At 33.8% G+C, this 20061-nt stretch overlaps 3 protein-coding genes across 3 annotated transcripts; 2 read left to right on the top strand and 1 right to left on the bottom strand.

Moving 5' to 3' along the window:
- The first annotated feature begins 1928 nt into the window (after nt 1–1928).
- On the top strand, nt 1929–7715 carry LOC148206819 (ras-related protein RABH1b-like). Its single transcript, XM_088104792.1, has 6 exons — nt 1929–2268; nt 3292–3362; nt 4643–4731; nt 5275–5386; nt 6882–6972; nt 7373–7715. Exons 1-6 carry the CDS (start codon nt 2152–2154, stop codon nt 7511–7513), a joined length of 621 nt encoding a protein of 206 aa, XP_087960918.1. The 5' UTR covers nt 1929–2151; the 3' UTR covers nt 7514–7715.
- A 629-nt stretch (nt 7716–8344) lies between these two features.
- Nucleotides 8345–10979, top strand: LOC148206818 (pentatricopeptide repeat-containing protein At1g08070, chloroplastic-like). Its single transcript, XM_088104790.1, has one exon. It carries the CDS (start codon nt 8478–8480, stop codon nt 10266–10268), a length of 1791 nt encoding a protein of 596 aa, XP_087960916.1. The 5' UTR covers nt 8345–8477; the 3' UTR covers nt 10269–10979.
- Nucleotides 10980–11473: 494 nt separating this feature from the next.
- On the bottom strand, nt 11474–13337 carry LOC148206817 (expansin-like B1). Its single transcript, XM_088104791.1, has 5 exons — nt 13146–13337; nt 12951–13057; nt 12350–12531; nt 12083–12215; nt 11474–11899 (listed from the first exon to the last, which is right to left on the bottom strand). Exons 1-5 carry the CDS (start codon nt 13267–13269, stop codon nt 11696–11698), a joined length of 750 nt encoding a protein of 249 aa, XP_087960917.1. The 5' UTR covers nt 13270–13337; the 3' UTR covers nt 11474–11695.
- Nucleotides 13338–20061: the final 6724 nt, after the last annotated feature.

The following is a 20061-nucleotide window of genomic DNA, read 5'->3' as shown; positions in this document are numbered from 1 at the left end:
ACAACTGAACCACGCCACAATTATTGGTTCAAATCAAAATGCAACTAACTTTTGAAACATTCAAATAAGTGGGTAGCAAAGACAAACAAAGTGGAAATCACCCCACAAAATCATGTATAGAGTTTGCACAATAGAAAACAACAGAAATCTTGACAGGATTTACAGAATGGAAAACAACAAAAATCTGTATGTTGACATAACAAATTACAATGGATGTGCTGCCACAATTTATATAATAACTAACCGTTGTAGATGTTCTTATATTAAACTTTACAACAATTTGTACAAATAAAAATTAACTAAGTCATGTTCTTTGTATTCAACTTTATACAAATGACAACTTTTACTATAAATTTCAGTGCCTTTTACTGTCATATTCGACAAATGGAGTTTTTATGACTTTTGAACCGTATTGGTGATCTAGCCATCATCTGCTTATACATATTGCTTTGCTATATATCAATATCAACTTCAAACTACGTGTTTTTGTGCTCATGTTTAATAGAAGAATACTATCATAACCTTCATACGCATATACATATTATTTTGCTCTCTTTCAACCTAGTGTTGAATTGTGTCATATCTTCTTGTCTAACCTTCAACCTACGTCTTCGTCCAGTCTTCATAGATATCATGTGTGTCATATATCATGTAAAGAGATTTGGATACCATGGTTTGCTATATAAAAGGTTACGGAACTTGTGTATAATCACTAAATCATTATGCTACTTTCGTGGTTCCAACAGAAAAGGCATAGCATCACAGCACATAGTATTTAAAATAATGTGAAGCTCATGAGTTTACAATCAAATGAAGCAATTAGCAGCCGTAGTTAGTGAGTCAAGGCCTATTTCGATACAGGTTGGTAATGTTTTTAGTAGTTCCTCTACTGGAAATATAAAGCTTTTTCCGATAGAAGAGATCTCAAAAGTTCTTCTAGATTTGTTGTATTCAGAGATATTCTTAATAAATAGGCTGTTTTTTTATTCTTTGAATAATTTCTCGGCATGTTCAAGCTAGTATTTATCGAAAAGTAGTCTAAAATCTAAAAGGCAAAGGGGAACATACGAAAATTTAAAGTGCACAAGCTGAATCAATTGTAGGATTTAAATCAAATCTAGATCATTTATTTGAATTCTTCCTTCTTTTAAATAAAATAACAGTAATAATAATATAATAATCGTTTAGCACAACAGTTTACTGGACAAACTAAACTGCAAGGAAAGGCAAATCAAATTCAAAAGCAAAGATAAATCTGAATTGTACAAGTTAAGAGCCTAGGATTAGTTTTACTAATATACATAAAAAACAACAAATCAAATGATAGTAAGGGTTTAGAAGTGGTTTTAGCCTTAACGAAATAAGGAGTTTCTTATGCAGTTTTGGATTGAATATGAGGGTTTAGGGACAAATATGGTAGGTGTTATCGAATTTATCGTACATGAAGCGAGTGATGATGCTAGTTTTGTCCACCGATTGGTCACCCGACAACACCAACTTTTACTTAGCTAGAGTTGAAACAGACGCCATTTCAAAATCGAAAACGAAAATAAACAGAGAAATCGGAAGAAGTCGAGAAAAACTCCGTGATTCGTAGGGGTTGATCTTGGACTCTAAGGAAAAGGAACAAACAATAAGACGCGGAGAAAGTTAGTTCTTGTTGCGAAAATGTCATTTAATGGAATCGCATGAGACGAGGGATAGAACCCCAAAAGTTCTATTTAAGTTTTGCAAAAGAAGAATGAAAACTCCAAATTTTGAAATCAGCCCATGTTTCTTTCACTAAATAATTCAAAAATGTAATTATTTGGACTAATGATAACGTGACACGTGACAGTTTCAAAATCTTATGAAAAACAAATTTCAACGTACACCAGCTAAGATCGAATAATTAACCAAAAACACATACTAGAGATCTGTTTTGGAAATAATAATAATAACTAGAGAGAGTAAGTAACACCAGCACACACCCATCATAATTAACTTAATTTCCTCTGTATTCTTTCTCTCGCAGTGCTTTTCTTTCTTTGTGAGATTGCTGAAGAGAGAAAAGCAAAATCGAATTATCGAAAGAATTGAATTGGATTCGTTTACAGAGTGAAGCGTTCCACAAATCTGAAGTGCACATTGCATTGTGGTTGATTTGTGAGAATGGCGCCAGTATCGGCTCTCGCAAAGTACAAGCTAGTGTTCTTGGGCGATCAGTCCGTTGGGAAAACCAGCATAATCACTCGCTTCATGTACGACAAATTCGACAACACGTATCAGGTTTTCTTCTCAGATCCGATCGTACTTTCATTATTTACAGCCCAGTCTTTCTCCATTCTTTATAAAATCATGAGATCACGGTTTTACTGTGGGATGGGCATGTGATCATTACAGTTGGAAGAGGATTGGTGATATTTATCGAATTTAGCTTCGTCGTTTGTTTTTAAGAAAATCTTAGTTCAACTACTATCAGAACCGTTGGATTAGTAAGGATTACTGCTTAGAAGCAATAATCAGTTAGTTAGGTTAGTTGTTAGTAAGGCTTTTCCCTTCTTTTCCTTTTCCCCCTTCTCTGTTTGCGGAAATCCTATATGCTAGGTTCCCCTTTTCTCTCATGTATGAAAGCTTACAGATTCAGTAAGAGTTTTGAGTTTCCTTTACCTGTTTCGAGCTTTCCCTTTGCTTCCATGCTTTCTTCCATCTCCGCTGCCATGGACGCTTCTACGACGCCAATGTGTTTTGGGATGTGGAATTATTTTTACCCTTCGCCTTTGACCTTTTGAGTTTTACCATTTCCCCCTCTTTACAATACTGATTAGCATGCAGACATTTCTAATACTTTTCATCCCAAAAATTTGGTGCCTAATGCAATTGTGATTTTTATTTGTTTATGATTAATGATGCGACTCCATGTCAGGAAATAGCATAGGGAGGAGAGAAACAGAAAGCAGTTTCTTGTGTAGCACATGTCTCAAAAACTTGAGCTATGTGGAGGTAGACATGTGGAGGTCAAATAGTTTAGTTTATTAGTAAATTACTTGTAAATAGAAAAACTAGGCACTTAAAGGAATCTATCCCTTAACTGGTTGCGGTTCATTGCGTCTATTCTCTCAACCTCTGTAGCACCAGTAATGCTGCTTCCACATTATGAGCAGATATAATTGTAGATATTCACTGAGTTCTTTACATTTTTCTTGAATTATGTCTTATACTATTCTTGGTTTTAGTTCATTCCCATTTTTCAAAATTGAGTTGTTTACAATTTTATAGTTCTTAAAACTTATTTTTCCTTTTGTAAAACAGGCTACAATCGGTATTGACTTCCTGTCAAAAACTATGTATCTTGAAGATCGAACTGTTAGACTGCAGTTGTGGTAAGATGTTACTTGATCATTTTTTAAAACACTACTCTGAAGTGAAGGAATATTTGCGATAAAAAAAAGTTATGGGAAGGGAAGAAAATGTTGTTTCGTCTAGATTTAAGAAGGAAGGGCAGAAGGGAAATGTGAGTGCTATTGTTTTAACAATCTAATTTTTGCGTTCCTCCTTCAGTATAAAGCCATGCTGGAATAGTAAATTTTGGAATCCTGTAGAGTGAGTAAAGATAATTTCGCTGCAAGTAAGGGGCAAACAATGTCTCGTGCAAATTACTGAACTGGGCACACATTATAATTTGATGTTTATCTTGTTTCTTTTGTATGTTATATTTTATTTTATTTTCTTTCGAATAATTATTTGCTATATCAGAATGTGCATTAGTGAACATGTGATATTTTATGATTATTAACATTTTGCTTTCTTCTCTGAAAAATTTGGAGCAAATTACATTGACACTTCTTCTGATTAGCCTATAATACACTTGTAGCCCTCCATTTTTGAGATCACAAAAAGCCTTCTGAATTCTATAATGCCATGGCAGTATCACCCTTTTTTCTTTAGGGAACTGTTTCGATTAATATAAGGTCGTCATGTGAGGTTAGTATTAAAGAAAACTCCAAAAGTGACACGCCCATAAGTTGATTTGAAGGAGTTATATATGAAAAATTTTAGACATGAAAATGCATTAAACAGATATTTTATGTATGAAAATCCATTAAACGGACATGTACAACTCGTATGATAACTTTACGGTAACAGACACGGCCTTGAAAGGAATAGAGAATAGTTAGTGTCCAGCATTATAAAGTCAAAACAAGGAAGGTGTGAGTGTAATATTTGCCTAAACAGGGGAAGGTCTCGGAGTAATTTGGTAAATAGTTTATCCATTTAGCTTTTAAACTTTTTTGTCTTAATCACATAACTTTTAGTCTCACTACAATGTCCATTTGCAATGGTTTCCAAATATTATTAGCCCTTCTTGTGAATTCCTTTGTAATTTATAGTATGAAAGAAGCTTTTGGTTTTGAAGTCGATTGATTTAAGCTGAACATGATGCTATAAACCATATTATAATCAGCAGTCTTTGATTTCTTCTGCTTTTGTATATTTGGCTTTATTTCAAATATTGATGTACAATGGCTAAAAATGGCTTGAATTCAATTTGGTTGGTAGTTTTTTAGTTTCCATGCCGAAGCATGACACTGTTGTACTTTAATTGAATGATTTCAAGATTTTTTCCTCTCCAGACCTCACCTTTCTTTTCCATGTGTCACAGGGATACAGCTGGACAGGAAAGATTTAGAAGTCTTATTCCAAGCTACATTAGGGATTCATCTGTTGCTGTTATTGTTTATGACGTTGCAAGTAAGCCACATATATGTGCTTTCTTTCACCTATTTTCTTCGCAGTTTATAGTTTCTTGGATATTTCACCACTAGAATTACCAATAGTTTATTATAGTTGTTTTTTTGATGCCGGTTAATTAAAACATAGATTTTGAAGAGCTGAGTTTGTGATTCATTATTTATTTCTTACTAGGGAATAAGAGTTATATCTGAGAGAAACGTGCACTTGGAATATTAAAAGAGAACAAAAGTTTCATCTTATTTAAGTTATTCCATTTTCTTTCTTTAGAATGTGAGTGAAATATTTATTTTTCACATAAAGTGAGTCTAAAGGTTCCCGTGGCAACTAGGTGATACATTACCAGGAACCAGAGCTTCTCAAAAGTAGCTTTCTCTTGCAGCTGCTACTTATTATTCTTAGACAACATGAACCTCTCTGAACGATTCAAATAACTTGTGCATAGGTTTTGTTCATTGCTCCTAAACATAATGATGGTTTGTTCATTGCTCCTAAACATAGTGATGGCATGCTTTCTTATTATTTACTGTTCTGATCATATAGGCCGCCAGACTTTCCTAAACACACCAAAGTGGATAGAAGAGGTGCGCAGTGAAAGAGGAAGTGATGTTATTGTTGTTCTTGTTGGCAACAAAACTGATCTTGTGGACAAAAGGTAATGGCTAATCAGTGGTAGACTGACTTCATCAAATACTTTATATGCCCCTGTTGCATGACATGGCTCTTTTTTCCACAATCTTCTAGTGACCTATTTCATGTTCATTTTTTACTAATTACTAATTCAACAGTAACAATGTTTGGGCTAGTTTAGTAAAGAAGATATTGTTTGACCAAGGAAAGTACACCTGCACAAATAATCATTTTCGTTCTTTTGTCACTGGCTAGACTGTGGGATAGGACTCAGAGAACAATACCTTGAGCAATAGATGGAAGTTAATAAAATTTGGAACAGTTAGGGTGCCACTGTTCGCAGCCTTGAATAGTTCCTTGAGAATGAATGACTCGCAACAAGTAAGTCCACTAAGATGAAATGAATAACAGATCAAGCTTTAGATAGATTGATACATCACAAACTTCCTTTGCAATGTGTAAAAGACCTAGAAAAAACTAGGAATCTAGATAGCTGACGAATGCCTCCATTGTCTTTAATATGACATTTTTGGGACTTTGTTCGCACTCTTCTTTTCTTCAATGTTTTTATGATCTGGATATGTGAACATCAGAGAGAGATATCTGGGCAAAGTGAGAGGAGGGATGAAATCCTATTTTGGCTGTCCTTGCTGTGTGTCTGCTATATTTGCAAGAAAAACCTGTTAAAAGCGTGTCTTTTTCTTGTTAGTGACTGAATATTGTTTCTTGACATAGTGAATTAGGTACAAACCGTGCAATTGGGAAATATTATTTCTGGTGAGGAAATAATCTCGTTTTGTTTAGAAGTTCTGTCGTGATGCTGCAAAAGAGAAAGTGATTACGGGGCTCCCTAAAATAAGCTAATTGAAACAAACATAAGAATGTTGGGTAGCTTTTATTAATAAATATTATAAGAGAAGAGTTGCGATTTGTGCCTGTTAGTAAGACTGAATTGTTTTAGTAGTTATTAGTTATTTTAGCAGTTATTAGTAAGCGTAACTGCCTCTGAGCAATTGTTAGGTCTCTTATAAGTAATTATTATAAGATGAGAGTAGGGATTTAGGCTTTTTAGTAGGAGTGAATTAGTTTAGCACTTAAAGTACCAAAATGCTAAAAAGCCTCGATCCCGATTCTCCTCTTATAATATTTACTTATGAGAGGCCTAACACAATGTTATCCGTTCAAAGAATTAACAGAACTCATACACTTTGATAATCTAAGAAAATGAGAACTTCATTTACTATTTTAGGCTTTAGCATGAATGGTTTAATCCGTGAGATGCTTCTTCACAATGCTCTGCATGTAGGTTTGAATGTAATATGACATTCCTATGGTACAGTGACTAATAATTTTTTACAAATATTTAGAAATCCCTATACGCAGGTAGCTGCCAATGAATATGAAATGCTTGACAACTCACCTTGCATCCTAATAATACAGGAACAAATTGGTTGCCAGAATAATGTACTTTTTGCGTTGTCTTTTCATTACGACTAATATTTTATAATATGAAACTACAGGCAAGTGTCTACGGAGGAGGGGGAAGCAAAGTCCCGAGAGCTGAACGTTATGTTTATTGAAGCTAGTGCAAAAGCTGGATTCAATATAAAGGTAAACATCTCCCTTCTTTGCCATAAATATTTAACAAGTATCAGCTTGAAATTATCCAGAAAAGAAAAAAGTTATGCTCACCACTCGGTAGTGAGAAGTGTGTATTTTATTTTTATTTTTAATAATTTTTTTGTGTAGAGCCAATGTTGCTTTGGGTGAGATGTTTTAAATGGTTCAAATGGGGGATAGTTGATAAAAATCCCTCCAGACAATGTTTAAATGTTTTTCAGAATGAGTACAACAGTTGGTTTTTTCTACAAAACAACATAAATTTTTCCTAATGTTTGCTTCTTGTATGTTGGAATTTAGATATACTTCCCGCCATTTACGATATAGGTATTGCTTTATATGCTTGGTCCATACATTTTATCGTACTGTTTTATCAAACCTACATTTTTAGGCCCTCTTTCGAAAAATTGCTGCTGCATTACCCGGAATGGAGACACTATCTAACACAAAACAGGAAGATATGGTCGACGTGAACCTCAGGTCTTCTGGTAACCATGATTCCCAATCTGAGTCGGGTGGATGTGCTTGCTAAATGTGCCTTGTCCCAAAGTTTTGTATCTTTCTGCTCTACGCTATTTATTTTGGAATGTGTTTGTCCAAGTTCTGTAAAGATTCATCAGTCCTTACGACTTAAACAACTTTGTGTGAGAAAAATTATTAAAATCAAGTGAAAGAACCAATATTACAGATATCATTGGTTAGTTGGTTATTCATTATTGTTTTGTTTCATAAAAGACAGAAGTTATCATTGACGCATTTACCTTCTACTGTTCTTTATCATAATTATAAAAGCTAGATAGGAATGTATTCAAAGTTAGAAGAATGTATTACCCCACACTCAAAACAATAATAAGTAACTTGCTGATATGGTTTAACATCTTTACCTCAAAGCTCACATTCAGAGTTATAAATTTAACATATATATTTTATAAAACTTTTTCAACTAAACTTATAATATGATATAGCATGTAGGACTCTTGAAATTTAAATAAAATTAAGTCGTAAAAATAGAAAATAAGTTTATATTTTAAAAGTAATTATTTTTTAATAAATTATAAAAATAATAATGTTAAACTAGATTTTCTAATATTCTTTTATTAGATTAAAAATTATAATGAGATCTTAAAAATGATGTAATATAACGAGAATAAAAGAATAAAATAAAAATTTATGACATGAGCTTTGACATGAAGATAGTTTAAGATGATATTCACTCTTCTATTACACAACAGGAAGAAATTGCTGGAAATATTTGATTAGCAAAGCACTGTGAGCATATTTTATTTTAATTGAAAATATTATTTTCCTAAGAGTTTTAAGCTATAAAATTGAATAGACTTTCTCCATTTTATTTTAAAACCTTAACTCGTTGAATGGAGATGGTTAAGATTTCATGAACATTGAAAATCGAGAGGGTAAAGGTTATGTGAAGTTAACGGGGAAAAGAGACAAAAATGGAGGAGGAAAGTAGAATGTAATGTAAATTCCTAAAGGAAATGGGTGTTAGGGGGAAACAGGAGCAAGTGCTGTTTGCGGCACTGGAGTCATGGAAGGAGGTGCAGGAGTTGAGCCAGCTTTTGGTCCAACTGGTCGTTTCTGGCCTCTCCCAGCACCCTCTCTTTGCCACCTTAGCCATCAAGAAACTGTGTTCCCATTCCCTCACTCTCCCACGCGCCACTTCCTTTTTCGACCATCTCCACCATCCCGATGCGTTTCACTGCAACACCATCATCCGCGCCTACACTCGTAAGCCCGATTTCCCTGCTGCTCTTAGCTTCTACTACCACAGAATGCTCGCTCGTTCCGTCCTTCCTAACCACTACACTTTCCCCCTCTTGATCAAACTTTGTACCGACATTGGCTCGCTCCAAGATGGGTTAAAGGGTCATGCCCGGATTATTAAATTCGGCTTCGGGTGTGATTTGTTCGCTCGGAATTCGCTGATTCGGATGTACTCTGTTTTCGGAAGAGTAACGTTTGCCCGCATGCTGTTTAACGAATGCTCTAGGTTGGATTTGGTTAGTTATAACTCCATGGTTGATGGATATGTGAAGAATGGGGAAATTGGTGCCGCTCGCCAGTTGTTTGATGAAATGCCTGAGAGGGATATTTTAAGTTGGAATTGCATGATTGCGGGGTATGGGGGAATTGGGGATTTGGATACAGCTAATGTGTTGTTTGAGACAATGCCTGAGAGGGATGTTGTTTCTTGGAATTGTATGATTGATGGGTGTGCCAAGGTTGGGAATGTTTCTCTGGCTGTTGAGCTTTTCAATCGGATGCCTGCGTCTGTTAAGAATGTGGTTTCCTGGAATTCCATGTTGGCGCTGCATGCACGTGTGAAGAATTATGATGAGTGTTTGAGGCTGTTTGGGAGAATGATGGAAGGAAGAGAGACAATGCCGAATGAGGCTACCTTAGTGAGTGTGCTCACGGCATGTGCGAGTTTAGGGAGGCTTGGTATGGGCATGTGGGTTCATTCTTTTATCAGAAGTAACAACATTAAGTCTGATGTCTTGCTTTCAACATGTCTGCTGACAATGTATGCAAAATGCGGGGCTATGGATTTGGCCAGGGATGTTTTTTATGAGATGCCGGTCAGAAGCGTTGTGTCATGGAACTCAATGATCATGGGCTATGGATTGCATGGGAATGGAGACAAAGCTCTTGAACTGTTCTTGGAGATGGAGAAGGAAGGTATGCAACCAAATGATGCCACTTTTATCAGTGTGTTATCTGCATGTACGCATGCCGGAATGGTCATGGAGGGTTGGTGGTACTTTGATCTCATGCGTCGAGTTTACGAAATTGAGCCCAAGGTTGAACATTATGGTTGCATGGTTGATCTTCTGGCCAGAGCTGGTTTGGTGGAAAATTCAGAAGAGCTGATAAGGAAGGTGCCCTTGAAGGCTGGATCTGCAATATGGGGAGCTCTACTGTCTGGTTGTACGAACCACTCTGACTCCGAGCTTGGAGAGATTGTAGCTAAGAGACTTATTGAGTTGGAGCCACAGGATATTGGCCCTTATATTTTGCTTTCAAATATGTATGCTGCTCAAGGGAGATGGAATGACGTTGAACGTGTAAGATTGATGATAAAAGAGAAGGGGTTGCAGAAAGAAGCAGCATCCAGCTTGGTTCATCTCGAAGACTTTGAATCTAAATATTTTTTTAAGAATAATTCAGGCTATAGGAAAAGAATAATGTACTCGATGTTGAGTGAATTAGGAACGCAGATGAAATTATCCGTTGGGCACTCAATTAAGGAAGACAATTTCGTACCTTGATAAAGAGCAGAGTCCCTATTTCAAACACTACCGAGAGAGGAGCATTACGAGTTAAGAAATGAGACATGTTATGGATATCAAGGAAAAAGATATCGTAACACATAATAGCAGATGGCACTAAAAACGATGAGTTGCAGGATGGAGATTCTACGATGGGCCGGATCGGTTCCAATGAAGGCTTTTGGTCTCTGTATTTTCTGGTAAAAGATAATTCATTTATTTGATGAAGACTGGCATACTCCTTGTCTTCTTGGTTGATTAAGTGACGTTGATAAATATCAATCCATAAAATCCACAGCAGAGAATAAATATTTGTAAGATGGGTTGTGAAGATGGGATGCATAAGAAGATTTTATCGACTTTGTTTCACAAGTGACAGTTCTTACTAGGCAAGAGTGTTGGGTCGTATGGTGGTGCATATATGAAATAGAAAATTAAGGAAAGCCAGTGGCAGGTCTAGGATGAGAGAGTGATATATCAATACAAGGAACACACCCACATACAAAGAACATTTATAAACTACTTGTATTTATCTTGTATCAAAGATACAAACTAGGACTCAAGACTACGTCTTTACTATTTCCTTAAGATTGATATCTACATCCATATCTTTCTGTTCAAATGCATGTAATTTTTGCATTTTCTTTATTACATTCATGGCTGTATAATAGTTTATTTGATGTACTCTTGGAAATACCATGACATTGAATATTTTTTTAAGCCTTCAAATCTGTCTCTCTGCCCGCACAAACGCTCCAGTGTTGTTGGGCGAAGAGCTGGCAAACGAAATAGTTGGAGGAATTCTTTTGAGTTTATTAATTATTATTTTGGGTAAGTTAATTCATTAATTTGTCAGTACTATATTTGCTCCATAAATTGTGAACTTGTTTGAGAGAAATGAAAGCATCACTCCAACTTTAAGCTACTTGACTTTCCAACATCCAAAATTCGTCAGGATGCCATACTATATGTAAACCATCACAATGAAATTTATTCCATTTATTAATATTTCATGGCTTATTTTTGCATGGGGAGTTGCAATGACCGAATCTTTTCTTGAATATTAGCGATAACCTTGATTATTTCCTGTCTCAAAGTATTGATATTCGTCTGTTTACCTTGTGATTGATTTACGGTATGACAAGTTCAGTGGCTCAATTGTTGATCAATTGAAAGCTACAGAGAAACTAAATGACATTTCAGCATGCTTGTGAACATGATCGAAATATTTTAAACTATGAAATATCCAGGGAGTAGGGTGACATGCTACAGTAAGATCACAAAATGTCCTCAGTCCTTGCTACTTCTGAGAAAAACAAATTATTGGAGGGCAATTAAATAGGGTAAATCGATTGAACTCACTATACTTGACTTATTTTTTATTTCGTTACAAAGCAGATTAATAAATCATTAATTTTCTGCTTCTATTAGTTCACTTGTACCCCTAAGTCGTACGTTTCTTCAGCCTTCCAGTCCTGTGGAATGTTATTAACCGGAACGATCCATGATTCGTCTTCCCCTTCTTCATCACTAAACAACATCCTCAAACCCAAAGGTCCACTCGGTGGCGCAGTGGTGGTCCATACTGCTCCATGACTCCGATCCAGTAACTTGCACACAAAGTTCTCAGTCTGCACTCACCAAAAATATTAAATTCATCACAATACTTTTCATCTATCTAACTGGACCCTACTGTACTGGTTCACCCTTTTAAATGAAATATTCAACTTTCGCCAAGGTCTTAACTAAATTACATATTCAAAGATTTGATAAAATTGCTGATAAACTATTACCACGGGAAGGATAAAGCATACCTCGCAAAGTTGCACAGCAGTTATGTCTTTACTTCCTTGTTGAAACCATAAGACAAAAGCCAAATAGTGAGGGTTGTTGCTACTCTCATGTATCTTAACTGTAATGTTTTTGCCTGGGTAGCTGCATGAAACCCTGCAGATAACGAGAGAGGCCTAGTTCAGTCTCTTTAATTTATTGACTACATTCTACCTATAATTAAAGAAAATATAATAGTTGATGCAGCATGAATTAAAAAGATTGTTCCACATGTGGAAGAATCATCTCACCGTCTATATTCAATATCAACTACGCCAAGAGCTAATAGAGAAGCAGCTGCATCCTTGTTGATAGCCATCCCACCAAAAGCTCGTTGGCTAAGAATGAAGTCGGTGTTAGCACTTGAGCCTTGGTCAGTTATTACTATCGTCACACCATTGCCTGAGCAATAAGCACTATTGCTACATCTCACCTGGCCATAGACTCAAATCCAATCATAATGAGATATAATACTTTCAAACAATGAACTATAATATAATGTATACTGTTATTTTGCCACGCGCTGTTGTAGAATGTCTATCAAGTACAACTCATAAAATAGTGTTAAGATAATATTAAAAATAATAACTTCAGTTTGGAATTTTACTGTATACTTTATTGTTATTTTAATTTATATGTTGAACCTTTGATGGAATTATAGATTATGAGCTCTTGCAATGCAAGATTAACCAAGAGGAAATGTCAAACACAACAAAAAATGAATAAAGTTGTGTGTATTAAAAGTGATATAAACCTACATATGGGTTCTGCATTAATTAATTGTGGTTTCCATTATCAGAAAACATATATGCATGCTTATGTAACTTAATATGTAGCTTGATGAGAACTCACCTGGTAACAGGCACCACAGCCAACACCATTTCTATAAAGATCAGATGCAGCTGATACATCCCCACCATTAACAGTGGCACCAAAGGAACCAAATCCACATGCACCAACTGCATTAAGTTATTAGAACATTTTATGTTAGCAAAATCCCATTACATCTTTGTGTTTGGTGGTCTTCAATCAGTTTAATTTTCTTACCGTCTGTGCCATTTTCTTCGGAGTTTGGGTAATATGCTGCACGAGATTGAATAAAGGAAGTATCTGCCAGAGTTTGCATGAAAAGAAAGGTGGCAAGAAGAGGACACAAAAGAGAAAGAGCCATGCTAAGGACAGAATTATAAAAGACTAAAAGGAAACAATTAAGATAAGAAGACAAAGACAAATTTAGTGATGAAGGAGGGAACCGAATTTCTCCTATTTATAGAGAATTTGGTCAATGTTACCAACTTTGACATTCCAAATGTGTAGAATCAAAGCGTTCAGATTTTGAATAAGAGGAATTTTGCTACCTTACGTTGTCTCAGTTATTTGGTTAGACTATCAGCTGTTTGTCTTAATTTGACGAGTAAAACCACTTTAATTCTTGTATAAAATTAGGATTTGACTACTAATGAAATTCATAGAACTACAAGTAAAACTTATATACGCACATTTTTTTCACTTCCTCTATTTTTAATGGTTGCTACAACTTATACTTTGAAAAGCTTTTAATAAGCTTCATATAATAAACGGATAAAATTTTTGTGAGATGTGCAGAAAGTGAAAAAGATACAATTCTTTACTCAAACAACTATTATGATATTGCACATGGCTATTTGCTCTGCAATGGAAACCAATGGCTTTAAAGTACACCACAATTATGAGAACATTAACAATCACTAGCATACTTAGGTTGGTGATACAATAGTCAATGTAGAGGAACATGGGTGACAACTTTATAATTATTTACTACAGTGTTTCACCGGCCTCTGACGTTGAAAGTGCAACAAATTCAACTTAGCATGAATGTGATATTAGTTGGTGTTTTAGGTGTGGGGTTAAGGTTAATTGTTTGGTCTTCAAAGTGTCGTCTAAGGTTCAAGTACTATTTTGTGTGCATCCAAACCATTAGGATAGTACGTGCAGAAGGTAATTCAATGTCAAAATCAAATCAAATTAGATAGATAACGTTGTAATTAATGTGTAAAATACTTTCTTACCTTAAACATTTATTTATAGATTATGAGGTAAGTTTTTTATTAAGATTGACCTAATTATGATTACTGACCTAATTATGATCCAAATATGAGTAATCATAAGTTTGAGTAAAAAGGTTTTAAGATTGATCTACTTTGGTCTTGTTCAAACCATTTTGTCTAATGAATGACCATCTAGTTTGTTAGATGACCATCTGGCCTTCATAACTTGTCATCTGGATGTTGGAGTTGATCTACTTTGGTCCTGTTTAGACTGTTTGGTCTAATGAATGGTCGTCTAGTTTATTAGATGACCATTTAAACTATTTGGTTGATCATCAGAACTTGTGATTGGTTGCGATTTAATGGTTAACTATTCGAATTGTGGTTAACCGGTTGGTCATATAATGCAGTTGATATTTTTGTCAATATCATGTTAACAAACCAACCTTGATATTTTTATTTTTTAATAAATAAAATAAATTCAAATAGAAAGAGAAATCTGCAAAATTTATTATGAAATCCACTGAAAATAAATTCGAAATTCAAAATAGAGTTGGAAAGAAAAATAATAAATACTCTAAAATTATGATAATAAGGAGCAGCATAAAATAGTTGAGAATCTAAATTTGGATTTTTGCATAGTCTATTTCTAGAGTTGAATCCACTGTGATGGGAGAGAAAAACACTAGTTCAATTGAAACTGACCTAACAAGAGGATTTCATATGGATCTTGTATCTTTCTTAATATAACTTGCTATATATGACAAAGGTTGGAGAGAATTCAAGTCCAACATAGCATAGGTTGAAATATCTTTTAAATTTCAACTATTTCAATCATATAATATAATATTCATTCTATAGTTTTGGATCATGTATTTAAATTAAAATGAATAAATTATTACATATAAAGAATAGATATAATATAAATTGTAATATAGACCGAAACTCTATTAATTAGTGATAACTGCTGATAGGTAATAGCAGAAATGGTAAAATAAATTTGTGTCTGAATATCCTTGAGTAATTTCATTCACAAGGCATTGACGTTTGTTTGATTATGAGTTATGAGAGAGAATTGAGATTTTGTGACCTAATAGGTAGGCTAAAGCCAAAGATTGAAATGAAGGTATGAAGTAGCCTGAATTGGAATATTAGAAGAGTTGGCCTTTGAGCACTGAATTTGATGACCCCACTTGGCCAATTAAAGACCTTCATCTCACCATAGAAGCTGCTTAGAAATATCCATCTAATTCAGATAGTTGTCGTATATTTCAAGATACAATACACTAATGCAAAAAGACCATACTCTCGTCATATCATCTTCAGAACATAACCTTACCTCTTACTTGCTAGGTCGTGTCATGCCTATGTCATCGCATAATGTCATTATGGTGATTTTCAAAACTCGATATTTACTTTGTGTGTGTTTCTAAATGTCCTGGTGGGAACTTCAGTGAGGTAAGATTTACCTCCATTGCATAATTGACTAAGACATGCAAATGAGACTATACTTGTGTTCGAGTATTAGATCATAATCCAAAGGAAATAATCGATTCTTATCCAAGTACAATCAGTTTTCGGTTGGAAGTCTCACATCGATTAGAGATAAAGTCAATTTATAGTTTATAAGTGAGTGTAAACCTTAATTTACAAATTTGTTTTATGGAGTTGAGTTAGATTTAAAGTCCAATTCTAACACTAAAATTCATACAACAATTAAATCTCAAATACATATTTATGCATATATTTGTGTGGTGGTTTGGTTGATCCATGATTCAACTTTTTGTGTTGGGTCAAAATCAAACATGGAGCATATTCTGATTTGAAAAATTGTAGTAACCATTTATGATTAATGCTTAGCATTTATAAGTAGTGATCAATTAAAATTTCAATTTTATTTTATTTAAATTAGTTACTCACATTTTCTTTTAACTTATTTCCTTTATCTATTGCACATATTAAATCATTCACAAATTTTAACAAATATTTTTTTTCATTCTATTCACTTTAAATCATTTTTCCCTTAATCCAAATAATCACAATTCTTACTTTCTTTCTTTTCAAATCCATCATCAAATTCCAACAAAGCATAAATTTCTATGACAGTGTGCTGTCTTAGTCTATAATAAGTTCCCTATTCCTGCTGCCAACTTTAACTTCATGTTTTTCTATTTTTCTAAAATGCTCATGAGAGATGTGGTGGAAATGAGAGGACACGGGCCCTTTGAGCTTGAAATTTTGGCTATTAAGAAAACGAAATTATGAATTGAATATGTATAATAAGATAACGATTTTATCCCTAAAGACATGAAAAAAAATCAATTATCATAATCATTTATAGTGCATAAGTATCTTGATTTGTATCAATAAATGAATAAATCGAATAATACAAGAGAATCGAGAGTTGGCATTTATGAATGCTATAAACCTCATCCGTTTTAAAGGTAGATATAATTGTTTTTGAATGATCAAACATAAATAAAAAGTAATTTGAGTTATAAATGATATATTTGAACATAGAGTTGGGTTGACAGAATTGATTTTAAGGATGTAGGGAAGAAGGGTATGGTGGTGACAAAGACTGCCACCATGGAAACCATTTAGAGGCACTGGACCCAGCGTGCCATTCGTAATCATTAATTTCTACACCAACTTCTATACATAATATAAAGCTCAGATATTTTATCATAAACATTTAAAAAAGCTGTATTTCTTTTCAAGCTATGGATAAAATCCGAAGGAATGGAGTAGGACCATTCCATGGTGGAGTTGAGCTCGATCAAGACATAATATTCTTCCAATATGCTCCTTCAAAATTTCTTTTCAACTTTGCTTTCTTCTTCACTTTCTCTTTTCATTATTTCTTTATAGGAAAAAAACTTCATTTTCTACAACCTAAAAATTACTAATTTACTAACAAAAAGTTCATTTGTGAATGAAATCATCAAGTATGTAAAACTTTATATTTTCTATATTAAAACAAGTTATAATTTTGTTTACAATAATTTTTCTATTTACTTGAACCATTTGTAATATTTGTCTCGTCACCACTTGGATTTCGAATTCTTGTATGAAAAAACTCTACTGCAATTATGATTTTCCACACATAAAAAGTTACATGTAGAAACTTTTCTTTTCCGAATTACTCATATTTTGAATTCACAGTTGTGCTTGAATGTTATATTCACTCTACCACTTACCATATAATGTTCCATTACAGTTGCTTTGAGCTTTCAGTGAGTTGAACAGCATTCCTTGCTTAAACTCAAAATTATCCACATTGCAGTAGGTTTGTATTTCTAAACTCTTTTTCTTACAGCCTATCTTCCTCTTTCTTCACTGATACAGTCACACTCAATACCTCATCATCACTATTTGAGTGACCATTATCATTTCCCTCTCGAGTTCTTGAACACCGTCATCATTATCTCCTTAATCATCATCTTCTCCATGTAAAGGTTTAAACTTAACTCAACCCCATAAAATCGGCTTATAAGGTGAGGTTTGCACTTCATTTATATATTATAATTTGGTCTTATTAGTTGACGTGAGACTTCCAATCCACCGTCTTTACGTCGAAGTATAGACATCTCGTGCGTGATAGTAGAAATTTCTAATATGATATCAGAGCCATTGTTAGAACCTATCCTAGCGATATTTCTTGGTTCTTGAGCATTTCTATTTTATCAGGGTTGTTATCGGACCACCTAATTTCTACTGTCATGCACGAGATGTCTATACATCGACATGAAGGAATGTGTTGGAAGTCTCACATCGACTAGAGATAAGACCAAATTATAATATATAAGTGAGGTGCAAACCTCACCTTACAAACTGATTTTGTGAGATTAAGTTAGACTTAAAAATCCATTTTGTAATCATCTCTTTCCACATGTTATCATTTTCATGCATATTATCTTCCATTTTTTTTCTGACATGGTACTGTTCATAAACAGAATTACGTAAATGATATATTGTAGATAATATTTACCTACATAGTATGGTTTGCTTGCATGTGAGAATTCGGTTGTTTATATTTTTTTTTTCTCCTAAAATCAGTCAAAATTTAGTTTTCAGAAACTTAACTCTGAGTTTAATATTTTTTTTTTTCATTTCGAATTTAATTAAAAATAGTATATTTAAATAAAGTAATATCATATTTTAAGATGGAGAAAAATTAATATAGTAATATTTGTAGTATTTTGGAAGATAAAAGAAAATTTTTATGTATATAAGATGAAATAATTTTTATATTTATGGTTTGAATTTGAAAATTTAATTTTGAAATGTTTTTTAGTTATACTTTTTTATTAAGAATAGTTATTAAATTTTAACTATTAAAATTTAATAATAACATGAATGTATATTTTGGAATTGATGAATGTATATTTATACTTATGTTTTGTTGAAAAAAATATTAAAGGAATTACTCAATGTTAGTTGTAAATGTTAGAATAATCACTGTTACATATCATCATTAAGGCTAGTCTGCTAGACCAGTAATGATTAGTACCTAGTTCTGTACCTAGAGGTCTAGTGTAGACTCTTAGTGTTCCATGTACTCTTGTGTTTTCAATATATATAGAAGATAATGAGAGGGATCTTGTTAAGCCCTCAAGAATATATTTTATCAGTTTTAATCTCAAGTTGGTATCAGAGTAGGTTCATCCTACTCTGGTTTATGTCTAGGTTGTCCACCAGCATTGTCATTGTTGTTCGCATCTGTTCGGTGCCCTTTACCGTTGTCTGCGGTTGCCTTGTCACTATCTACAGCTGTCAACTGCAGTTTGAAGCTCNTAACTTTAGCTTAACTTGATCCAAACATGAAACCATTCATGTAAAAGCAGCCCTATTAGGAGCCATACAAGACAAGACATTTTAGAATTCAGATAACGATCTGGCAACCCCCAACCTAAAGAAATTTGAACGATTTCAGCTACGTAGTACAGTTTCTTTTTCTTATTCTTTTAATTGTATATGTTTATATGTCACTTGAATAATGCTTTTAAGCTAACCCAATATATAAAGCACTCAATCATGATCGAAATTCTCAAATTGTACGCTGGGCATGCGATGAGATTAGGTTTAAATATTCTTCGAATTGAGGTTTATAAGAATTCAGTGATTTGTAATTCGATCCTCATATTTATACCACTTTTGACTTTTTCCTTCCGCTTAGTACTTTAAAGGGCTAAAGAATAATATTGTAGAGCACTCGTTTGTTTGGTATTATCTTTATTTTCATGTAAAAAATTCTAATCAAATGGCATATACCTTGTAATCTAGTATTATTATCTCTTATGTGCCATGCTTGAGATTCCCATTTTGTTTTTAAGGAAATACTTGGCAGATAACATTTTCTTAGAAACCCACTTGACGTTATCTTTGAATTTGAATGTGCATAAGCACTTAAGAAAACTAATTTGGGAGGCAATGGTGATCCTATATCACAATCAAAGGAGACAATAAAGGTTGATATTGAATTGGATTTCATGAGGTACATCAAGGATTGTTATCTAGATTTGAAGCTTTGATTGAGAGGTTTTGGTGCAATGGTGCGTGCATAGTTGTCCCACACCCTCCAACGTCGTTTTTACAACTATTTCATATTTGGTTAGTGGACTTCATACATACGTAAACTCCAATAATGCCTAACCTATATTTGTATCATTCAAGCTCACCCAAATAAATAAAACGTGCTTATTCATCTTATTCGGGATTAACACAATAAAATATACATTTTTCTTTTCTACCGAAACAAAAATTATCATTGAGTTTTGTGAGGATACTATAATCTCTTGTGATATCTTATGGTATCATTATTATTGTTTGTGACGAGACTGTCACACATGTTATACAACTATTCCATTACTAATTAACATTATTGGTATCTGTAAGGCATGGGAGCTCATTAGTCAAAGACAATAACACGTAAT

Source organism: Vigna umbellata, chromosome 1 (genome assembly GCF_029865625.1).
Source record: "Vigna umbellata cultivar VRB3 chromosome 1, Vumbellata_1.0, whole genome shotgun sequence".
Lineage (NCBI taxonomy): Eukaryota > Viridiplantae > Streptophyta > Magnoliopsida > Fabales > Fabaceae > Vigna > Vigna umbellata.
This window is presented reverse-complemented; position numbering and strand designations above follow the sequence as displayed.

Bases quoted from the DNA above. Each gene is read 5' to 3' on its own strand.
- LOC148206819 (XM_088104792.1), top strand. From the start codon at position 2,152: ATGGCGCCAGTATCGGCTCTCGCAAAGTACAAGCTAGTGTTCTTGGGC. The intron at 2,269-3,291 runs GTTTTCTTCTCA...TTTGTAAAACAG, and splicing joins AATTCGACAACACGTATCAG to GCTACAATCGGTATTGACTT. The intron at 6,973-7,372 runs GTAAACATCTCC...CTACATTTTTAG, and splicing joins AAGCTGGATTCAATATAAAG to GCCCTCTTTCGAAAAATTGC.
- LOC148206818 (XM_088104790.1), top strand. From the start codon at position 8,478: ATGGGTGTTAGGGGGAAACAGGAGCAAGTGCTGTTTGCGGCACTGGAG.
- LOC148206817 (XM_088104791.1), bottom strand. From the start codon at position 13,269: ATGGCTCTTTCTCTTTTGTGTCCTCTTCTTGCCACCTTTCTTTTCATG. The intron at 12,532-12,950 runs GTGAGTTCTCAT...GTCTATGGCCAG, and splicing joins GCTGTGGTGCCTGTTACCAG to GTGAGATGTAGCAATAGTGC. The intron at 11,900-12,082 runs GTATGCTTTATC...TGGTGAGTGCAG, and splicing joins CTGCTGTGCAACTTTGCGAG to ACTGAGAACTTTGTGTGCAA.